The sequence below is a fragment of the Mirounga angustirostris genome, unplaced genomic scaffold (genome assembly GCF_029215605.1).
Source record: "Mirounga angustirostris isolate CCGP_5_RB_7025 unplaced genomic scaffold, mMirAng1.0.hap1 SCAF_10, whole genome shotgun sequence".
NCBI classification, from domain to species: Eukaryota; Metazoa; Chordata; class Mammalia; order Carnivora; family Phocidae; genus Mirounga; species Mirounga angustirostris.
The window spans coordinates 80,532,766-80,556,879 of record NW_026991718.1 but is presented as its reverse complement, the minus strand read 5'-3'; the positions used below and the strand labels follow the sequence as shown (position 1 = coordinate 80,556,879).

Sequence of the window (24,114 nt, the reverse complement as noted above, 5' to 3'; positions counted from 1 at the left end):
TACCAAATTCTCTTATGTTAACAGAGCGAAAGTCTGACTTGCTACCATGATGTCCTTTTCCCTTGGGTTCAATGACTTCAGAGTACCCAGTTGGCTCCCTTGGCTCCAAGCATTGCCACACTAGGTTCTCATTCTCTCAACACTTTAAATATTTCACTAATGCTCTTTTGCTTGCATAGTTTCTGAGGACAAGGTGAATGCAACTCACATCTTTGTTTCACGATAGGTAATGTTTTGTTTTGTTTTTTACCTCTGGCTTCTTTTAGGACTTTTTTTCCTTACCTTTGACTTTCTGTGGTTTGAAAATGATATGCCTAGGTTTTTGTTTTTTTGTTCATCCTGCTTGGTATTCTCTGAGCTTCCTGGATTGTGACATTAATTCGGGGAAATTCTTAGTCATTAGTGTTTCAGATACTTATGTTCCTTTCTCTCTTTCTTCTCCTTTGGTATTCCCATTACATTTATGTTACACCTTCTGTGGTTGTCCCACACTCATTGGATACTTTGTTCTTTTTTTCCCCCCAGTCTTTGTTCCTTTTGCTTTACAGTTTTGGAGGTTTCTAGTGTGATAGCCTCAAGCCCAGAGATTCTCTGCTCAGCCATGTCCACTCCACTAGTAAGCCCATCACAGGCAGTCTTCATTTCTGTTACAGTTTTTTTTTTTTTTTTAATTGCTAGCTTTCTTTTTGGTTCTTTTCAGGATTTTCATTTCTCTGCTTACATCTCTCATCTGTCGTTGTGTGCTGTCTGCTTTTATGCATTAGATCCCTTAGCATGCTAATCAGGGATGATTTAAATTCCCAGTCTGATAATTCCAACATCCCTGCCATTTCTGGCTCTCAAGTTTGCTCTCTCTTCAAATTGTGCATTTAATATGCCTTATACTTTTCTCTGAGAGCTGGATAGAATGTATCGGTAAAAGAAAGTGCTATAAACTGGCCTTTAGTTACAGAGTGGTGAGGTGTGGAGGGAGGGGACATGTTCTATGGTCCTGTGATTAGATCTGTCTTTTAGTGACTCTGGACTATGAACTTCACAAGCATTTCTCCGTTTTTTATCCCCACTTAGGTGGGGCAGGTTGGCTAGATTGGGCTGGAGTTGGATATTTCCTCCTGTGCAGGTCAGTTAGACTCTGATAATGCCTTAGCGGGTAAGGCTTTCATTAACTAGTTTCTCCTGAGGGCAGGCCTTGTTAATAAGAACTGAGTGCTCTAGGATATTTCAGAATGATTTTTCTCCTCCCCCTGCTGGAAGCACAAAGAGATTTTTTTCTCTGATATTTACAGTCAGAACCAAGTCAGGCTTCTGGAGGGAAAACTCACAAAAGTGTGGGTTTCTACTCCTTATGACTAGGTTCCCTGAAGTCTCAGATTTATCCACATTGAGCCTCCAGTGATTTGTCAGTTACAATTGGTATTCCTACCCCATTGGCATTGACCTATGAGGAAGGTGGTCCTATCCCCGTTACATAAGAATCACTTCTCCAAGGTCACCCAGCCCCAATTCCAACCTGACACCTTTGACTCTAAGTCCACCAGTCCCCATGGTGAAAATGAGAATTGAAAGCAGGAGTCTCCATCATCTTCACTCTTGATGGGTCCTGTGCAATGGCGGACTGTCGTAAACTGCACCAGGCAAAATGGGCCAAGTCTCTGTGATTCAGACCCACTAGTGAATTTTGTCACTGCAATTGCACACGGCATTGTAGAGACCAAGCCTCTGAGCAGACTCCAGGAATCTGCTGTGCAGTACAGAGAAGTCCAATACAATAGCACATTTCGTCATCACTGGAATGAGGTAAGCATTAATTGAGCAACCAACCACAGGTAACAGTCACTGTGCTCACCCCTGGACAGATGAACAAGACACAAGATCTAACTGGAAAGACCATTCAGAGACTTGGAAATAAAAACATGAGGCGCTACAAGATCACATGGCTGAATGAACAGGAGAGATGGAAAGAAACAAAACTTCCCCATAGCATGAAACTCTTGGGGAAAATTCATAAAGGATGGAGGGCAGTTCCTGGATTTTAAAGGGTTTAGAAAAAAATGAGGCGCTAGGAGTGGAGGATAAAGAGTCCAAGAAGGGGAAGAGCTTGAGAAGCACATGGAAGGGGGATGCTTATGCTCTACTCAGGGGTCATATGAATGAGTAAGAAATTCTAGCAGGGCTAGAAGGTTCGAGTGAACATCTCATTAGAAAATGTGATATTTTTTTGAGCTCCAGGCTATTTGGAAATTCACAGTTAACCTAATGGGACCCAAGAAGAAGTCATCCCTTTTTATTCCCTTTTTATGGAAGTTTGTTTGATTGAACAGACTTGAAAAGAAGGGTGGCTCTGAGCCCAAAGAAAGAAGGTAAAATCTTGGATACTTCTAGTTTTTGTCTAAATAATAGTACAGACAGTCCCTGACTTAGGAGGGTTCGATTACAATTTTTTGACTTTATGATGGTACAAAAGCAATACACATTCAGGAGAAACCATACTTCAAATTTTGAATTTTGATCTTTTCCAGGCTAGTGATATGCGGTCCTCTCCTCTCTCTTATGGTAGGCAGTGTAAAAAGCCTCAGCTCCGAGTCAGCCACGCAATCTCCAGGGTCAACAGTCGATACACGGACAACCATCTGTCCCCATACACCTGCTGTTTCCCACCTTCAGGGCAGTATTCAATCAGTCACATGAGACAGTCAACCTTGATTATAAAATAGGCTTTGTGTTAGATGATTTTGCCCAACTGTAGGCTAATGTAAGTATTCTGAGCACATTGAACGTAGGCAGGGCTAAGCTGTGATGTTCTGTGGGTTACGTGCATTGAATGCATTTTATTTTATTTTTTAAAGATTTTATTTATTTATTTGAGAGAGAGTGAGAGAGAGAGAGCACGAGAGGAGGGAGGGTCAGAGGGAGAAGCAGACTCCCCACTGGGCAGGGAGCCCAATGTGGGACTCAATCCTGGGACTCCAGGATCATGACCTGAGCCAAAGGCAGTTGCTTAACCAACTGAGTCACCCAGGTGCCCTTGAGTGCATTTTAACTTATGATATTTTTAACTTATAATGGGTTTATTGGGATATAACCTATCATAAATCAAGGAAGATCTGTAGTTAAAATGTGTACAGAACTTTAGAGTTTACATTGTAGCCTTTTCCCATTCAATAAATTCTCACGCCAACCACCACTGACAACCTTTAAGTCTCTGCCCACCATTCCTGGCCATCCTGTGGAAATGGTAATACACACACATGGGCATCCATGCACACTCACTCTTCCTCAGTCTCCCCAACCCCTGTCATAAAAGGAAGCCGTATGAGAATGGGGACTTTTTTTGGTGGGGTTCCACCCCCAGTGCCTGGAGCAGGAACTGAGACAGAGGAGGTCCTATCAGTAGTTGCCAAATGTCTGAATGGAGCTTGATTTTACAGAGGCTCAAGAAGGTTAAATCTGTGAGGGGAGAGAGAAGTTTTAGATCATGAGCTGATTCAGCTTTTTAATAAATTGGAGTCATAAGGCAGGTACCCAAGGGATGATTAATTTGTGTTTGGAGTCGGCAGAAACCCAACCCAGCTAAAACTCCTTCTGTAACGTCTTCAATATTACTAGTCTATACCACCACTCCATAAGTGGATATTTTTCTGAATTAAATTTAATGTCATATACTTGACTTTCTAAAGCCAGGGGACATATGAAAAAAAAATTTTTTTTTAGGATTTCATATAGGCTTTATGTTTTTAAACATTTTAAAAAGGATTTAAATGTCCTTAAAAATTTGATAATATTTAATCCTTTTATGATAAAGGGTTGGTTGGGTTGGCATTCTCCTCATCACATAGCAGAGCCTCCCAAATGAATACAGTATTTCTTGGTCTGTAAACTACAGCAAACATCCGTGTTCATCACCACCTTTGTCTGAAACCCTGCCACGGTGTCTCTCTTCTCTCAGGCCATTTCTCTTTCTTCCTTCTCATTAAAAAGCAAAACAAAACAAAACAAAACCCTATGTTTGCTGAGTGAATTCTCTCTTTTGACTGTGTTCCACGTTCCCTGTTTTTAGGCGAGGTGTCTGAAAAGACAGGTGCTCCATGCTGGGCAAATGCAGACTCTGAGACAGAAGAGACTTAGGCAGCAAGGGACTCTCACACCTTCTCGAAAAGCAAAATACAAAATGCTCCCAATTTTTGGGTCATCTTTTATTTTTTTCTTTCTAAGATTTTGGGTAGTAATGTAACCTCTGTGGCTTATTCTCAAAAATGCAGTGGGTTCTCATCACTTCCAAATGATCAGTTCGTCCTTTATTCACCAGTCTAGCAAAAAATATCAAGCTGAGGCCATTTTGCTTTTAGCCTCTGCCTGAGGTTTTGAAGGGCGCTCTCAGACAACTGCCTGCCAGCTTTGCCCGTCACGGTCACGGTGAGGGTCACATTTGTATCCCTGGATTACGGGAAAGGGAGCTGAGACAGACAAGGCTGTGTTATTTCTCGTCTTTGAGCTGCTAAGTGCATAGCCTTGATTCAAATCCAAGTCCACCACTCCCTCTGGTGTGGCTGAGACGAGAATCAGGAGGAGGAAACGTCACAAAGCATATACCTGATTAGTCCCTTGCAAGTGTGTCAGACTGCATTTTTTCAGAAAATAGCCCCAGCAGGGGCGCCTGGGTGGCTCAGTTGGTTGAGCGACTGCCTTCGGCTCAGGTCATGATCCTGGAGTCCCGGGATCGAGTCCCACATCAGGCTCCCTGCTCGGCGGGGAGTCTGCTTCTCCCTCTGATCCTCCCCCTCTCATGCTCTCTGTCTCCCATTCCCTCTCTCAGATAAATAAATAAAATCTTTAAAAAAAAAGAAAAGAAAAAGAAAATAGCCCCAGCAATATTTCCAGTTCCACATGCTCTTTCAGAACCGACCATACCTCCCCACAAAGAGGTGAAATCTATTTCCATTCCCTTAAAATTGATGAGGACTCTGTAGCTGCCCTGATAAATAGAATGTGGTAGAATTGACTCTATAGATTTAGGGTTTGAGTCGTAAGAGAAAATATGGCTTTTCCTGGCTCTCTTGTTCTTGAAACACTAGCCCTCGGAAGTCAATCACCGTGCCATGAGGAAGCCCAAAGTAGCCCACACAGAGACCACATGGAGAGGGCACTGGTCACTGAGGCCACCAACTGATAGCCAAAATCAACTGCCAGTCCTCCAGCGGGGTCCCTAGACATCATGGAGCTGGGACAGGCCATCCCTGCTGTGCCTGTTCACGTCCTGACCCGCAGAACCCATCAGCAAAAGAGATGGCTGCTCTATGCTACAAAGTTTTGAGGTAATTTGCTTCCCAGCCATAGTAACTGTAAGAGCGGTTGGGAAGGTAACAATGAATGGCAATAGATAATGATGAGTTTGACATGCCCCCCCCAACTGTTTATTTCATCCAGAAAACTGTAGAAACGTAGACCTACTAGTAAGTGTTTTAAGGAAAGGGCCTGTTAGCAGATACTCCCACAACTTGCCTTTATATAGTGGATAAACCTAGACAGTTTATCTAGGTTCTGGCCAAGCTCCTTTAATTTCCTGAAGACATTCAGCCCTAATTTTGATGTTAAAACATCTGCATATGCCTTTATTGGCCGTTGGCAGAAATACAAAAGTCTATTGGGATGTATTAATGTTTATGAGAGATTGCTTAAAGATTATTCCACCCCTTACTTTCTTTTCTTAAGTTTCAAACCTAATCAGACTGAACCAATGGAAAAATCAGACAGAATCAGTTTGGTCTTCACATAAGTGCTTTTACTTGATTGCATGAGGTTTGGCATTTTAGCCCTAGCATGGAAGACACTAGAAGAAAAGCCACATTCAACATGCTACTACATTTACCACAGGAAAGTTGTTGCAGACAAGATTCATTATATTACACCCTTTAAAAATGAGTCTCCCTACAAAAGCTTTTCCTTGGAAAACTGTCCCAGAAAAAGCTACGTGCTCTCGTAAGCAATTCAAGTGCATTTGTGAACAGCACATAATGTGTCTTGTCATTGCTTTTACCTTTACTTCTAAAGCTAACTCATCTTTGAAAAGTGTCCGGAATTTGTCATTAATTCTACCCCCAAGCTTTATTTTACCATTCTACCCTCCATTCACTATACCTATTTTGTTTTTGTTTTTAATCGTTGTGTTCTACATGTATGTTCTCCACAAACCTATTTGGAAGACGGTGAGACATATGCAAATCTCTCTAGATGTGGAAACTGGCCCTTTTATTTTTGTACACGCATGCACACCCGGAAGGAGAATTTTTAAAGTAACTCCCATAATTTACTAGAGAACATACAGAACTCATGGATTAGGGCTGTTGATGACTCAGTAAAACTGAGCTATACCCACCTGTTACTCATGTTATAAAGTGTAACTCATCTAGTTGGGGAAATATTTTGTCATAAGAAGGACACAATTTGTCTATATCGTCATTTGTATTTGCCACCCCTTACTCCACAGGTTCCCCCCAATAACTCAGAAAATATCTCCCAGGGCCACAATGCTGGAAATAGCATCAGGGACAAATCTTAAGTCTCATCTCTAGCTCATTGTCAAAGCCAACACTCAGAGAGGAATTACAGGGGTCGTTCTCATAGATGGAGCTGTAGAGATTAGAGATTTAGTCATAAAGTATGCAAGTACTTCTCTGAATTAAGAAAAAAAAGGAGCCCTGGCTGACTGTGAGCCCCGATGTCCAAATTCTCAGCCCGAATTTGGGCTGGAGCCCAGTCTCAGCAGAGGGTGGGGCTCCCTGAGTCTGTCATCTGCTCGGCTCCCCTGCTCTGGGTGAGTCACCATTCCTTTCTTCTCTTCCTGCTAAACTCGACCTCACCAGCAGGCAGCTGCACTGGCCCTCGGCTCTCATGCTCCTGGGAGTCACAGTGAGTCATGGAGTGAGACGCGCACCCAGACCAGAGATCTGGGAACACCACTGAAGTCCCCGCAGTGTCCAGTCAGTCAGTAAACAGAAAGCAAGTGGTGGTGTGCTGGTCTCCTCTGCCACATTCGCAGGCAGGAGCATAGCCACAGGGAGGCTCCGAGGGGACCCCACGTCCAGCCGACGGGCCTCAGCACTAGAGAAGCTTCAAGAGGCATTGGACATGCACAGTTGCGTCTCCGCGATTGAATTTGGCCCTCAAGAAAGAACGTGTTGCTTTCTACACTGCTCCAGGACTGCCAGTTTTGATTTCGGAAACTTACCTTAGAATGAAGTCCAAGTTAGGACACCTGTTTTCTCAAATAGATGGACAACAACTTGTACTGTGTGTTTTATATGCAAAACAGACCCTCGGTGTAAATAATGCCTTTCTTACTGGTGGGTACTCATAAAACGTGCTTGGACACCCACTTCCCTGAACTCCAACTCTAGTCCTCATCGCTGGTCTCCAGACCTGAATGGTATAAATGAGGGTATTTCCGTGTACGTGAAGCACATAGACTTCTCTCGGCTGTGTATTAATTTTCCATCCAATCAGAGGACATTAAAGCAGACTTTTTTTTTTTTTCAAGGCCTTAATAGACCACAACCATTCTGAGACAACAAGAAAACAGCACAGAGTCTTAAAAAAACCACAATGGTTGGGGGTGGGGCGCCTGGGTGGCTCAGTTGGTTAAGTGTCCGACTCCTGATCTCAGTTCAGGTCTTGATCTCAGGGTCATGATTTCAAGTCCCGAATTGGGCTCCATGCTGGGCATGGAGCCTACTTATAAAACAAAAAGAAAAAGAAAAAAATACCACAATGGTGGGACGTGCTCATTCCTCAGAGTTTCAGGACCGCACTGAGGCATTTGTGTGTTGAGACGTGCTGGCAGGACGAGAGCTCCAGAGACCACGCTGAAACCTGGGGCAAAGGGGCAGAGGCAGCTCACTTTGGCCTTCAGACTACAGGGTGCCCCTTGTGCCCCAGGTCCCTGCTCAGGGTTTTCCTGGACTTCAACTCAGTTGTTCCTACAATACTCTGAGAGGCAGGCTCTGATCATTTTCTCTCCCTCCCCACTTCCTCCCTTTCCTTCCCTCCTTCCTCCCTTCCCTCCTTCCTACTTTCCTTCCTCCTCTCCTTCCTCCCTTCTCTTCTTCCTTGCTTCTTTTTTTCTTTCATTCTATAGCCAAGAAAGAGAAGAGCATTCAACACTTCCTAAGATCACATGGGAGTAAGGGGAGAACCAGATGCAAACCCAGGTCTCTCTCTAGCCTTGCGAGTCAGGGACTTAAATCTTTCAGGCCCCAAGTACAGGGCCTAAAAGAGCTTCCCCCACAGGCAGCTCATCTCTCTCCATAACGTAAACTCTGCTCATGCGCCCATCGTGCTGAAGACGTATCGTGGATGGAGAGCCCTTTGATGCTCTAGGAGAAATTGTCTTCCTTGGCAAACAGCAGTAGATGTGAGAACCTCTCTAAAACAGTCACAGTGGGACCCAGAAGATGACGTGCTCCTGCTTCTTAGCAAAGATTTGCTCGGCCACGACTAGCCTGCAAGCCTCATGCGACTGAACAATGCTGGTAACCATGGACCAATGGTTTCCCTGAAGCATGAGAAGTCCAGGGAGAGTCCTTCCTCCCAATTTGCCAACAACATGAAAGGCAAGCTAGTAAAATATGATAAAGTGTATTTACAATGGTTATACGGATGAGCGGATGCCAAGTATGAGACAATCTTCGGTGGTTACCCACGCTTACCTTCTCCGGTCCCGGTAGAATGGAAGGCACTTCGATACCAGAGTGCAATGTCGATCTTAAAAATGTTGTAGAGGTACATGACAGATGCTGTTGCACTCACCAAGGCGAGAAGCCCACCTATCAAGTAAGCTTGAACATTTGGAGCTACAAATGACAGCAAATAAAGATATAAACAAATAATAATGATAAAACAAAGAGTCAACTCTATGCTTTACTTATACAGATCACATTACAAGTGCCAAATGGAAATGGGTTAGAGGTCAATGAGGATAATGCTTAAATATTTGTTTACAGTTAAATATAATAGGTATATGGGAGTAGAATAATCTGGTGTGGCCCACGAATTTCAGAAAGCAAATGTGCTCTTGGGAACCTGAGGAGGGAAATTCTGCAGAAGCCTAGCTCCTGATGGGGCTGGCTGGAGTGCATGAGGACTTCTCTCAAAACACACACGGCCAGGTCTCACTTAAGCCAACTCTACTAGACTCTCCCGAGGTAGAGCCTTGGACATGTTTATTGGAAGACCTTCCCCGGTGGTTCTGTTGCACATTCCTGATTATTCCACTGTCATAACTGCTTTCATGGGCACTCAAAATTGAGCAGCAGGGCACCTGTCGTAAATAAAGAGCCATCAGCTGCCTCCCCTGAAAGCCAACTCTGTTGTCTCCGGAAGACTGGCAGAGAGCCAAACTCCCCCCTCATCCTCTTTGTGCCAACAAGGTCCAGGCCGGGGGCCTGTCTGCAAGGCACAGTCTCTGAAAGGGCAGAAAGGGTGTCTATCCCTGCTCTGCTTTGCAAACACACTGCAGAGCAATTATGGCAAAAGCTGTGGGTGGGAGACGACCAAGAAGCAGAACCGGTTCCCCTGGAATGTCAAGTCCCTGAAAACAGGCTCCTACACATCCCAGAAGAGGAACAGTACAGTTTGCTCCCTTACCACAGGCCAAAACAGTGATGCCATGGAAGGAGGCTCTAGGAAGGAGAGAATTTGGAAAGAGGAAGAAGGACAAAGGAAGAGAAAGTCTCTCCATTCTTAGAATCCACCGCATACACCACTTCCTTCATCAGCCCCTTCCAGATGCTCCAGTCTCCACTAAAATGTGTGTATGTATGTATGTGTGTATGGGGGGGGGGATAAAAGGGGAAATTGTCTTTTCTTTGAACCCCCCAGAACACATTCATTTAAAAAAAAAAAAATACTCCCTAAGGAGTTTATCATGACCTGCCCTAGGTCACACCATGTTGCAAACAGTTTGAGGTCAAAGACATCCCTATGCACTGCAGTATGTCTTTAAATACAATAAAGCACAATAACTAAAACACATTCTGGGTCAACAGAAATAGCAATCCATTGATTAAGTCCCAGCACAACCAAGTGGATCTGCTCTGCACGCGGGTGCCCGATCTGATCCTGACCACCTGTTTGAGCCTCTAGCTTCTATTAGATGGATTGGCCCTTCCCTCCCATCCTTCCAACTTTTCTTTGTCCTTCCCCAGATCTTGGAGCAACAATGCCACCTCCCCCTTTGGGAGGACCCAGGTCTGGGAAGTTGTAATGTATAGACTTCAGGGATCTTGGTACTGCAATGGTCATGATAAGAAGACCGTGCCATGCAATATTTATGAGATTCATAAAGCCCCTGGTAAGTAGACAGGAGTGATGGCTGGCAATTCTTGAGTTGGTCACTCATTGCCTTCAGGAGCATTAACACCCCTCCCCCCACTCTGGAAATGAGTTTGAAACCAACAAATTCCAAACAAGAAATTAATGCCGAGTTTCCTTATTGAATATCACTCTGCTGCCTCACACCAAGTGTCTCCTTGTCATTGTTTTGAACCTTCTGAACAGCGTGTACTCCACCGAACCGTTACCTGGGAGTTTTAAAATAAAATATGCTGCTGACACTCCGGCGTGACAAATGAAAGGATGACCATAATCTTCCATTTTCACTTCCAAGAAGGTTATGTTCACTGTGTAAAAAATATGTTTCTGGAAAGAAATGTGGGATCTGTAAAAGAAAGGAGCCAACCATTTATATGTGAGGCATAGTTACCCAGCATAGTGTATCATCTTCAGTCCAGAAAATAAAATTCTCTCTCTGGAGAACACTTTAGGCCATCACAGTTACCCTGGGAATGCTTCACGGACTAGCTCGGTGAGGTGCGTGAGTTGTGGCCCTTCCGGATTTCCATTTTCTTCTGGACAGTGACAGATGTCATCCTGAACCCTCCAGAGCCTTCCTCTGGTTGTCTCCACATAGGCTAACTTATCTACCCTGCAGGGCCCAACACCAGTTCTTCCGCCCTCGGACTAGTGAATCTTGCTTTACGCCACCCAATTTATACCACCACAAATTGGGTTTCTACCACGTAATTAGCGCATGATTAAGTCCTGTCTCCCCCAAGAGTCCCCACGCTGCTCCCTGCTTTGCTACTGGAGCCTTGAAGATTTATGGCTCATGATATAACAAAATAGGAAGGAGGCTGGTTTTAAGGACTAGCTGAGAGAAATGGATTTTGTTGTGTGAGGCCCATACTTGATGTTTTGCCTCATCTGTCTAACTAGGATGTGGGAATGTTGATAAGATGAGCCCCTCACACTTCTCTGAAGGGGAGGCTCAGCCCTGCCGAGCGCTGAGGACATCTTTGAGAGGCAAAGCCAAAAGGAGTGATGAGGGGTCAGTGAGAAGCATCTAAAAGAAGTAGTACTAGCACCAAAATAATGTAAGTGAGGAAATTCTTGTCGGCTTTTAGGGAAGCCAGAAAAACACAACACCTACTCGGATCCTTCTCTGATGCGTTTGGATTCACTGTAGTAATCATCCACCAAGGTGCTATTGACTCTCCAGCATCGGAGATTTGTATTATCCCTTGTGTCTGTGATATTGCAGTCCACAGTAAGGGGGGAGCCTATGAAAACAAATTTATAAATGTTACATGAAAAGCCTACAAAAAAGTGATCAGCTAAACAATATCCTTGAACATCTTTTGATTACCAAAAATTCACCCTGGAGGTCAATGTTCCTCTACTTTATTCTCTCCCTGGACAGAGATGATAAGGGACAAGTTACCTTCCAGAGTGTCTACTGTACAGAGATATCCATGTGATATCCAAATACCACCAGCTTCTGGCCAATGTCCTCCTGAATATCAGGGACACAGATACTACCACCAGTCTTAGGAAACTTAACAAAGAACTTTACAAAGTATTTCACAGCTGAACAATAACCCACAACCCTCGGACCAAGTATTTCACATGCATTGTCTTCTTCAGTCTTCCTATCTTCAAAACCATCCTACAATCAGGAAAGAGGAGGAGCTGTAATGCCCACTTTACAAATGAGAACACTGAAGTTCAGAGAGATTGGTGACTTGCCCAAGGTCACACAAGAGAGAAAGAAATGAGACATGAACGCTGGTTTTCTATTTCCAAATCCAGTGATATTTCTACTTCACCAGTCGTGACCCCTCTCCTGACTCCACTGCACACATTCACAAATTATATTTAATAATTTTATATTTTTATTTGATTTTTCTATTTATTTTCTATTTTTATTTGATTTTGCTCCATGAGCCTAGTATATCCCATCTATTTACTCTACATAAAAAATTACTTTATTTCTACACAGTCTATTTCATGTTTCTTTATTCTAGGTGGAATTTATTTTTTCTAATTTGTTTTTTTTTTTTTTTTGAAAGATTTTATTTATTTATTTGAGAGAGAAAGAGGGAGAGAGAATGAGAGAGAGCACGAGTGGGGAGGAGAGGGAGAAGCAGGCTCCCCATGAGCAGGGAGACGGATGCAGGGCTCAATCCCAGGACTCCAGGATCACGACCTGAGCCGAAGGCAGAAGCCCAACCAACTGAGCCATCCAGGCGCCCCTACGTGGAATTTATTTTTCAAAAATCATGAACTATAACACATGTATAGTAAAAAGTATAGAACATAAATGTAAAGCACACATCCATACCACCTTCACCCCATCAGGAAAACAGCATATTGCCGGAACTCCAGAAGCCTCCCACATGCCCCTGCCTACTTTATACTTTATCACTTATGCATTTGCTCTTGAACTGTAGCTTCTGTTGCCCACATTTTGTTTGTGATGCTGATCCGTGCTGCTGCATGTAGCTGACTCCATTCAGATAAGAGAATGCACTAGCACTTGTTTATTTCTTGTACAGCTGCTATGCACACATCTCATTGTTGTAGTGTTTGCCTCGATGCGTAAGGCTGCTGTGAGCTCTCCGCTGCATGCCCCCCGGGGCACGGTGCACACCTTTCTTGTATACACACCCTTATACGTGACTGTGCATGTGCCTCTCTATCTACCAGTAAAATCGGTAGATCTTAGGTTATGGGTATCTGCGACTTTAAAGGAGATGCCGAATCGTTTTCCAGTGTGGTTGGAGAACGATTCCACCACCAGCGGTGTAGGAGAGCACCTGTTACTTTACCTACTCAGCAGTATGTGGTGTTGTCAGTCTATTTATTTTCGCCAGCTCGATGTGTGTGTTGGGACATCACACCGTGGATTGAATTTGCATTGCCCTAGATTGCACCTGCCGCAGCACGTTTTTAGACCTTCATTGGCCGTGTTGATACCCTCTGTTGTAAACTGTCACAGCGGTCTGTCTCGCCTTCTGGTAGGTTGACTTGTCTTTCAATAAACGGAAGTTACTATGTTTACCGTAGTCGTACTTATCAAATTTTACCTCAAGACTAGTCATTGACTAGCATGTCTTTATTTTTTTTTCATCTTTCCTTACCCCAAATCATGAAGGATTTTTTTTCTAGAAATGCATCATTTTGACTTCTTTAGATCTACAACTCACTGGAAATTATTTTTATAAATAGTGTGAGAAAGGGGTCAGGTCTTTATTTTATTCTTTATCCCATCGTCAAGTTCCGTTTATTGAAAAGATCACACCTTACCTAGAGCAGTGTCAACCTTGCCAAAATCAAGTGTGTTTTATGGTGGATCTATTTCTGGGCCTTCAATTCTAACCCGTTGTCTATCTTTGCATCAGAACCACACTGTCTAAACTACAGTAGATTTTTCATAAATCTTGAAATCTGGTGGTACAAATCCCCTCAGCTAGTCCTTTTTCATTAAAAGTATCTTGACTATTATTCAGTCTTTACTTTTTTCCATACCAACATTATAATCAACCTATCAAATTCAGCAAAAACTAAAATTTGTTGAGATTTTGGCTCTCCCTCAAAACAAAGGACATATGTTTAATAGTTCAGTCTTAAGTGTGTTGTTTCTTCTAAGGGCTTCTAAAAACAGATTTTTAAAAATCAGATTAAGGACATTCCCTTACATTCCTAGTTTAGAAGTTTTTTTTTTTAAATAATAAATTCCTAGTTCAGGTGTTCTGAGTGACTTTGCTGCATCTACGAATGTATTTTTTCTTCTTTAATTTGTTAATGTAAAATAAAAGGAAGACTTACCTAATATGAAGCAACCTGGCATTGCTTCATGTAAGCCTAACTGAGCCGCAATGTATCATCCTTTGGGTATGCTGCTAAAATAAATTTGCTAATAATGTGCTTAAAATTTTTCATCTGTGTTGAGGAATGAGACTGGCCTGAAATTTCCTTGTCCATGTTGGGTCTGACTGTCAAGATTTTCCGGACCTAATAAAATGCGTTAACAACTATTTCTTCTTTTTCTACTTTGTGAAACAATTTGTTTAAATCTGTCAAATTTCTTTATTAAATGCTTTGTAGAGTTCACTAGTAAAGCCAAGTGGATCTAGAATTCTGTTTGTGGTAAGATTTTACATTTCTGGTCATATGTCTATTCTGAAATCTGTATCTTCTTTTGCCAGATCCTTTGTGCTGATTTTTATGGAAACTGCCCATTTCTTTTTAGATTTTCAAATTGTTTGGCGCTAGGTTTTCCAGAATATTCTTTTATGACCTTTTTCATGTGTATATTATCTATGGTGATGGCCTCTTTTTCCTTCAGATTGTGCCTTCCCTCTTTTCTTAATCATTCAGGGGGTTAGCAATCACATTCCACTTTTCAAAAAACGAACTTCTTTCTCTGTTAATCACTCAATTGCATGTTCATTTACTATTTCACTATTTTCCGCTATTACTGCTCACCTCATGTCTTCCATTTCTGTTGGATTTATTTTGCTTCTCCTTTTCTGTCTTCAGGGGTGAGCGTGCAGCTCATGGATATTTCAACTAGCTTCCTTTTCTAATTCAGACTATCAAGTATGTCCTGATCAAATCTTTGTATCCCACCAACCTTGGTGTAATCTTTTCATGAGCATTCATTGTCAAATTATTTTCTGATTTCTGTTTTTATCCATGGGCTATCTGGAGGGTTTTTTTTATTTGATTGTTTTCCAACCTATGCAGTTATTCTGTCTTTTTATTTCTTATTTCCAACTTCAGTGTCTTATGGTCTGAGAATATAAAGTTTATATGATTTCAATCTGTTGGATTTTGTTGAGACTAGCTTTATAACCCAATATATGGTGGATTTTATTAAACATGTCTTTTTTTTTCTTATTTCTTTTTAAAGATTTTATTTATTTATTTATTTGAGAGAGAGCAAGCACGAGCTGGGGGGAGGGGCAGAGGGAGAGGGAGAAACAGACTCCCCACTTGAGCAGGGAGCCCCATGTGGGGCTCAATCCCAGGACCCTGGGATCATGACCTGAGCTGAAGGCAGACACTTAACCACTGAGTCACCCAGGTGTCTCTTTATTAAACATTTTATTGTGCTTGGAAAGAATGTGTAATCTGTAGTAGATGGGCTCAGGGCTCTATAATATGAACATTAGGCCATCTGTTGGGCACATTTTGTTTGTCGTTATAGGGTGTTCTGTTTGCTTTGTTCTACCAGCTACCTTGCAAAGTGTCGTTATTATTATTCCATTATTAGTGTGGACTTAATTTCTCTCCATAATCCTGAACTAACTCTCTCTCTTCCTGCACGTGTATACACACACACACACACACACACACACACACACTTCTAAGGCCATGTTATTATGTATCTACAGGTTCACCATTGAACTTTTAATCATTATGAAGTATCTCTGTTTACCTCTAATAATGCATTCTGCCTTCAGATCTACTTTAATACTTGTATAATTATACCAACATTATTTTGGTTAGTGTTTATAACATATATCATTTTCTAGTCTTTTCTCTTCCAGCATCTTGTAAACAGCCCAGAGTTTTGATTTCTTCTTTCAAATCCAGTATGACGATCTTTATTTGGAGCATTTAGCCCATCCTGTAATCGGTGATATATGTACGTTTAAATCAACTATCTTATATATATATTTTTTGTTTTGTTTTATTTGTAGCATCTGTCCTATATCTGTCTTTTCCTTCTTGCTGTCTTTTGATTCCTTCTTTTGGATTCCTTCTTACCTTCCTCTTGATTATTTTTTATTATTCCATATAAAGCTGTATTTTTGAAATTATTATTACTTTAGTGTTACCCTAAATATTAAAACATAGATCCTCGAACTTATCAAAATCTGATATTATTGATTATTTCTATCGTCTTCTAAGAGAATGTAAAGTATTAGGATGCAATTGCATTTAACCTTCTCCCAGCAGACAGGCAAATGCAGTTGTGAATTCTGATTTCATATATATTTTAAATTCCATGAACAATCGTCATTATTATTGCCTCATTCAGTCAAGATTCATTTGGATTTACTCACATATTTATGCCAACATGCGCTCCTTCCTTCCTTCCTACAAAGCTGATTCATGATCTAGAAACATTTCCTCCTGCTTAAAGAACACTGGAGTAGCTCCTTTAATGTAAGATTGTGGTTAGCAAATTTTGTCATTTTAGGTTTGTCGTATTTTCACTGACTATAAAATTAGCATTCTTTTTTCAGCAGACAACCTCCATTATTTCCATCAAAAATTCAAACAGTGAGCTTACTGTTGTGCACAGCGGATTTTTTTTTCCTTTTTTCCTAACTTTTAAGATATTTTTCCTTTGTTTTTCTGCAGCTTCACTTTGGTATTTCAAGGTGTAGGTTTGCCTTTATTTGTCCTGCCGAGTCTCCTTAGCTTCCAGAGTCTTTGGATTAATGTGTCTATCAGTTTGGAATATTCTCAGATTATCACCTAAATAATACTGCCTTTGCTCCCCTTTTCTCTTTTCTCTTTCTTCTGAGATTACAATTACATACATATTAGCTCTGGGTATCCTCTCTCTCTAACCTCTGTACTTCCTATTCTTCTGTCTCTTTGTGCTTAATCATAGGCATTTTCTCCTGACCTATATTTTTGTTCAGTAATCCTTTTTTCAGATGTCTCATATGCCATTAAACCCTTTATTGAGTTTTTGGTTTTGGTTATTGTACTTGTCAATTCTGATATTTTATTTGTTCTTTTTCAAATCTGATATAGTCCTTTTTAAAAAGTTTGCAGTGTCTTCTGAAAATTGCAATCATGTCTTTTCCTTCCTTGCACATAGTAAGCACAATTAATATCTATCTATCATCTATCTATCTATCTATCTATCTATCTATCTATCTATCTATCTCTGGGGCCCTGGGGGTCTGTTTCTGTTGTATGTGGTTTACCATCTAGAATTTACTGAGTCAAAAGTTATTGTGAAGGTTCTGAATGCATACTGGCATTTCCTTCTACAAAGTTTATACCAGTCCATTCATTTATTTAGCTATTAAGCAACTATTTCTTGGGGCGCCTGGGTGGCTCAGTCGTTAAGCGTCTGCCTTTGGCTCGGGTCATGATCCCGGGGTCCTGGGATCGAGTCCCACATCGGGCTCCCTGCTCGGCGGGAAGCCTGCTTCTCCCTCTCCCACTCCCCCTGCTTGTGTTCCCTCTCTAGCTGTCTCTCTCTCTCTCTGTCAAATAAATAAAATAAAATCTTAAATAAATAAAAAAAAAGATAAGCAACTATTTCTTGAGTATCTGCTTTGTTCTAGAAACTGTTCTGAGCACTGGTGATATAGGAAGGAACAAACCAGACAAAAAGCCTGCTCCTAAGGAGCATTGACTCAAATAGAATTAGAGATACCAGGACAAAATATGTGAGGTAGTGATAAGTACTTTACCAAAAATAGAGAGAGCTCAGGGGATAGAGCATGATGGTGGGTGAGGTGTGCTACTTTTTGTTTTTTAAGATGTTATCTATTTATATGAGAGAGAGCAAGAAAGAGAGCATGAGCAGAGGGAGGGGCAGAGGGAGAAGTAGGCTCCCGCTCAGCTTGATGACCTTGGAATCCAAGGACTCCAAGATCATGACCTGAGCAGAAATCAGATGCTTAACCATCTGAGCCACCCAGGCACCCCAGAAGTGTGCTGTTTTAATGTGGTGGTCAAGTGAGATGACATTCATTGGCGACCTGATGGAAGTGAAAGAAGGGACCATGGAGCTGTGTGGGGAAGAGCATTTCAAATAGAGGGAACAGCAAGTGCAAAGTCCCTGAGGTAGAGGTGTGCTTGAGATGTTCAAGGAACAGCAGGAATACCAGGGGGATCAAGTGTGAGCTTACCAGTGTGAACACTGGTAAGGGGAAGTCAGCCATGGAGGCCCATGTTGGGAATGTAAGGACTTTGAATTTTATTCAAGTGAGTGGGAATTTTATTCACTGAGTGAGATGGGAAACCATTGGAGAGCTTTAAACACAAATGTTTTAAAAGGAGCACTCATATTCATGGCCAGTAATGTATTAGAACACCCTTCCTAATATTTGGTATTTATATTTTTAATCCTTACCAATTTCATAGATACATATCATTTTTTTGTGTGCATTTCTTTTATTGTGGATGAATATATTTTCATATTTTGTTAGTCTTTTTTTTCTTCTGTGAATTATTCATTTGACTCTTTTGGATTATTCCTAGTCCTTGATTTGTTGGTATTTAATGATATTACCTGTTTTTTTATGTCTCTGTTCCAAACATTCTCTCCTAGTTTGTCATCACATTTTCACTTTACCATTTTTCCTGTATACAGATATTTACAGTTTTTATGTGAGTCTAATTTTTAATCTTCTGTGATGTCTTCCACTGATTTTATGTGTAGATAGTACATCATTCTGAGGTTAGATATAAATTTATCTCAGTTTTTAATGGTACTTCTGTGGATTTATTTTTATATGTTGTTCCTTGATTCATCAAAAATGTATTTTTATGTCTGATATGAGGTAAAGAATGAACTACATATTCTTCACATTTAAAAAGTTACACTAATATCACATATATACTAGATCTCTCTCTCTACACATGCTTAAATGCCACAAATCTTTACTAAACTGTTGTATATTGTAGGATATGCTTATTATCTTCCATTATGTTGCTTTAATCTTATTTGGATACAAATACCAGTATTTACTTACTGTTGCTTTATAATTAAACATACTTTACTATTCACTAGAAAAGATCTCTATTTCTTCTATTCAATTATTTTCCTGCTAAATTTTTCCAATATTTTTCAACATGAATTTTTAAAATGCTTTGTCAAGTTTCAGGACATTCAATGAAATTTAACTGGTTTTATATTAAATATTTATATTAATCTGCCCTTAGTGATTTCAATGGCTTTGATAATTTTACTCACCAAGTTGTACTTCAATTGAATTGTTTTTTGGATAAATGATTTTAGGAATTCTTCTGGCATATCCATTTGTTTCTGCTAAGAAATCATACCCACATGAAATTGCATTAGAATCATGTATGATACATTCCCACCTATTTATCCAATGACAGTGCGAAGAAAACATGGCACTGAGCAGGACTTTAATAAGCATGAGTCAAGGAAAGAAAAAAACTCATGGCGTGATAAACTACCACCGCATAAATGCATATTTTTAAACCACAAATAATTGAATGCTAAGGAAAAACCCTAAAAGCTGGGCTACCAGGAGAGTTTGCTTTGCCGTTCTATATTTGGTATAAATATAAACTGATGAGGTTGTGTAATAAAATCTCATTACCTAATAATCCAAATACAGTTTGTAAACAGTGGCTCTAAGCCAAGCTCCGGTCTAGGTCCCAGATAGAGAGAGAGCATGAGCCAATGTTTTATCTTCGGTCCCGCTGCTCCATCCTCCATCCCTGCTTTTCCGTATTCTTTACATCCTGTCCTCTTCTGTTCTTCTTCAGCTCTTCCATTCCTTCACCCTGCTGTAAGACTGTCTTTCCTCGTGTTGACTTCCCAGCCCTTTGTTTTTCTCTACTTCTTCCCTTCCCCACCAACACCTAGTAATCACCTACCTAGCTCCACATTCGTCCTCTATATTTGGGGTGGGATGCGGAGACATTATAAGAGGGAAGCTAGGAAAATGCAAAAACATGTGTCTTGTATAATGACAATACTATGTGCACATTCTACAAACTATTCAAGTTCAGTGTGTCCCAAACAGAGGTCATCATGGGCCAGTGATGTATCACTTTGCACTAGATCTCACACAGCTCAAACCTGGAAGTCACTCTAGGCAACAGTTCTTCTCACCTCTTCAAATTATCAATCACAAAACCAAACTAATTTCAGCTCCTAACATTTCTCTGTGTGTGCCTCCTTCTTCATGGCTAAACCCTCTATTTTCCACTCTCTAGTCTTTCGTTGGTACTCTTATTCATATCCACCTCTTCCGTTACCATCTAAAGGACAAGGACTTTGAAAGTTGCATCTCCAGACCTTTCTCTAGACCAGGACCAGGCCAACTTGATATCTCCACATGGGCACCTCCAAGTACTCAGCTTACCCATGACCAAACTCATGATCTCACTCCTAAATCCAGTTTTCCTCCAGAGTTATACTATTTCATTGAATAATATCATCATCTAGTCTGTTGCATATGCCAAAAGGCCTAGCTCCCTTGACTTTGCCACATCCCTTATCCCATATTCAATCCAACACCAATCCCTGTGGGATTTACCTCCTCAGATGCCTTGAATCCATCCACATGTATCCATCTCCAGTGCCACCATGTTGCCTGTGCCTACCTGATATCTCACCCTCATTTCTGTACCTGCCTCCTCCCTGCCACTCTTAACTCTATAGGGATCATTTCATGCGCGGCAGCCACCCTGAGCTTTCTGGAATGTAAGTCACATTGTGCCACTCTCCTGCTCTCAATCCCTCTGGCTGTTTACCACTGTTCATAGAATAAACTCCATACTCTCTGCTTTGGATTGCATGCTCCTACCAATTCTTGGCCCTGATTACTTCTCCAACCTCATTACCTCACATGACCTCCCCCACTCAGCATTGCTCCAGCCCCCCTGCCTACTTCCCATTATTCACACATACCATGGTCTATTTTGTCACAGGGCTCCCTCAATCTGGAAAAATCTCGCCCACTCCATCACTCAGTTAATGCATCCTGACCGGCAGCGTCACTATTATCAAGAAGCTTTCCCTGACCCTCTGCCTTCTCAACAGGTCCTTGTCTGTTCAGTCTTATACTTTCCATTCCTTCATGGCATTCATCTCCTTGGTAATTACACATCTCATTAACAGATTATCTGATTTATCTCTGCCTCCCTTCCCTGCTCAGACTTCAAAGCTCCATCAGAGTGGTGGTCATGGTGGCTTTCCTCCTTCTCGTGCTCTCTCTACAAAGCACAGGACCTGACTTTATTAGGCACTCAGTAAAGAGCCACTAAATTACTACCCGAAGAAGAATCCCCTGCCACTTCCACTCAAGTTCAGATGATCAGCACTCTTATCAATACTGGGTATTGCAGCAGCTGCCAAAGTGGCCTACAGGCTTCAAGACCCTCCTCAACTCTTGCTCAACCATCTCAAGACTGGTCTTGTCCATCACAAATGCAGCCTTGTCACTCTGCATCCAAGGGCTCTTTGGGGGCCACATGGTAAAGCCTACATGTAATTGGCCCCCTAAACCTTGACCCTATTTAACTCCATGGCCTCAGCTCCCACCACTCCTTACCTCATGCTTAGGTTTGCTCTAACAAAATTAGTTTTAGGTCCAATACAAACTATGCTAGTAGACACTTCTATGCTTTGTCTTATAGTATTCTCTCTGCCCTGCCTCACTCTTTACTTTTATAAATTTGACTCATCCTTCAAAATTCAGCTGAAAAGCCATTTCCTCTTGAAAGCCTTCTAAGACCATTTACTTGCCACCCCTGTGGCTAATTCTGATTCTTTTCCTGGTCCCCCAGACACTATCTATAACTTTATTTATAACTCTATCCTTACTACATAATGTGAAAATGATTCATTTATATCTATAACTCCACTACCACCAGGATGACAACTTCTCAATAGAAGAAATGATGGGTTTTTTTTTTAATTTTTAATTATTAGGTTCCAACAATTGGGGCATATACTAGATCATAAATAAGTGCTTATTGCAACGACACGATATACAGACTATTGAACTCAATGACCTCTTGAATCCCCTATGGGATTTACTTGAGGTAGTCTTCATTTTGCCTTTCAAAGAATTCCTTCAGCTACCAGTGGAAAACTGAGCATGATAGTCATCAACCATTCAGTTATTAAATGGGTCTGTGCCTAGTCTAGTCCAGGCACTGGGCTAGGTGTGGGAGATTCAACTCTGAACAAGACAAAGATCTTTTTTGTCTACATCTGGAGAGATAACAGGTAACATAAAACCCAAGAGCATAAAAATCATGAAATGTAATACAATTAATTTTCTTAATTAAAGAGTTCTGGGTGGGAAGCAGGAAGCCACCCATGCTGATCACATGCCCCAAGACAGCCATGCCATCAAGAAATTGCTAGGTACCACCCCATACATTGAAGTCTGACAGAAATTAGTGACAGACATGATGGTCCAAGTCAAAGAAATATTCCGTCTTCAGTTCTTTCCATTTAGATGAGTCAACATAGAAGACAACTATCTACTGACAAAGGAAAAAAAGGCAATGTAGCAAGAACTCCTTGCTGAACGTGTTGAGAAGAAATGATGCTCATCTGGGCACTGAAAGTCTTTGTCCTGGCCCTGTTTCTGTCACTAACCAGCTTTAGAAGCTTCCTAAGTCACCCCTCCTGGGTCTCTATAAAATTAATGGCTTAAGCTAAATTATCTTTAGGGTTCCTTCTACCCCAAAGATTCTGTTTTCAAATCTCCAGGTCATATGTTCAAGCAAACTGGCTGCTCTGGGTTGAGAACTGATGCCCCATGAGCATCAAGTATCCTGGAGCCCAGTCTAGAGACCTTGAACTCTGCATGCCCTGGGCTGGGGAGGCCAAACCTGGAATGGCCCAGCAAAGTAGTCACACCAATGATGGCTGAGGGAAATAAGAGTAACAATAATATCTACCACTAGATGAACACCTATACTTTGCCAGGGACCCCAGTACCCACTTTACATACATGTTCTCATTTAATTTTCATACCAAGAGTGTTGGGTATTCTGTTTTTCCAGATGAGGAAACGAAACTGCTCATGCCTTTTGCCCTCTTCTTTCTACCTCTGATTCTAACAATGGCAAGTCTGAGAGCCTGCAGACCCTCAAGAAAATCAAGATCAAGAATCACTACTGCCCAAAAAGCCAGCCATCTCACGCAAAGCCAAGAGGAAGCCAAGGCAATGGATATGAGCATACTTACCAATATTCACAGTGATGCTGTTTAAAACAGTGTACTGTTTCCCTGTGTGTGTCAGTCGGGCTTGACATGCGTAGCTCCCTCCATCCTCTGTTGAAACATTGCTCACTGAAAGCTTTGTTTCCCAGGAAATAAACCGTTCTCCTTTAATCTCTTCACAGCCCTAAATACAAAAGTATATATACATACATAAATTAATTCAAAGAGTATTTTGGTGTATCAGTTACATTTCTAGTTAGCACCATCCTATGAACTGTGGGGAGATGCAAGAAACATATGTGATCCCCAGGGTAATTTATAATCTAACTGAAGACGATATTTATATCTATAGATATCAATAGGTAGATAGAAAAATAGATAGACAGATAGATAGATATAGATTTGACAAAGAATATGTTATAGGCTACAGTGAGTACTATAAATATTAAGTCTAATGAAAGTTGAAAGGAAAGAGGCCTACATGAGCTAGAAGGCAGACCACACGGGGGAAGATTGCATGGGCCCACAAAGTAGTGTGGTAGGCGGGTGTGAACAGGCAGGAAAGCCCTCCACCCACATGGGCCTATATCTCCCAGTGGACCACTATCTCATGGCACCAAGGCCCTATGCCAAGACTGCAAGCCCAGGTGATTAATGACCACTTCCGCTGTGTTCCAGGCCCAAATACACCTCTTCACAGAGGTCCAAAATAATTCTTCAAGAACATTCTGTTTGGAGGCCTGAACAACAGTCAAAGTATGCTGGCTAGGCTTATGGACAGACGTCACGTAGCTTGTTACATCACCCATGTTTCCACAGCATCAACAAGAACAACCTCATGCCAAACCAACTTGAGGCCT

General features: G+C 41.4%; 1 protein-coding gene across 2 annotated transcripts in view; it reads right to left on the bottom strand.

The window, feature by feature from the left end:
- IL1RL2 (interleukin 1 receptor like 2) overlaps positions 1 to 24,114 on the bottom strand; it is a 40,897-nt gene that overhangs the window by 4,749 nt on the left and 12,034 nt on the right. For both annotated transcript variants that reach the window (XM_045885260.2, XM_045885259.3), the window contains exons 5-9: positions 23,279 to 23,438; positions 19,289 to 19,363; positions 11,483 to 11,612; positions 10,575 to 10,711; positions 8,703 to 8,846 (exon numbers count right to left, since the gene is read on the bottom strand). In XM_045885260.2, coding sequence (XP_045741216.1) covers positions 8,703 to 8,846; positions 10,575 to 10,711; positions 11,483 to 11,612; positions 19,289 to 19,363; positions 23,279 to 23,438 — 646 coding nt within the window. The remainder of the gene's footprint in view (positions 1 to 8,702; positions 8,847 to 10,574; positions 10,712 to 11,482; positions 11,613 to 19,288; positions 19,364 to 23,278; positions 23,439 to 24,114) is intronic.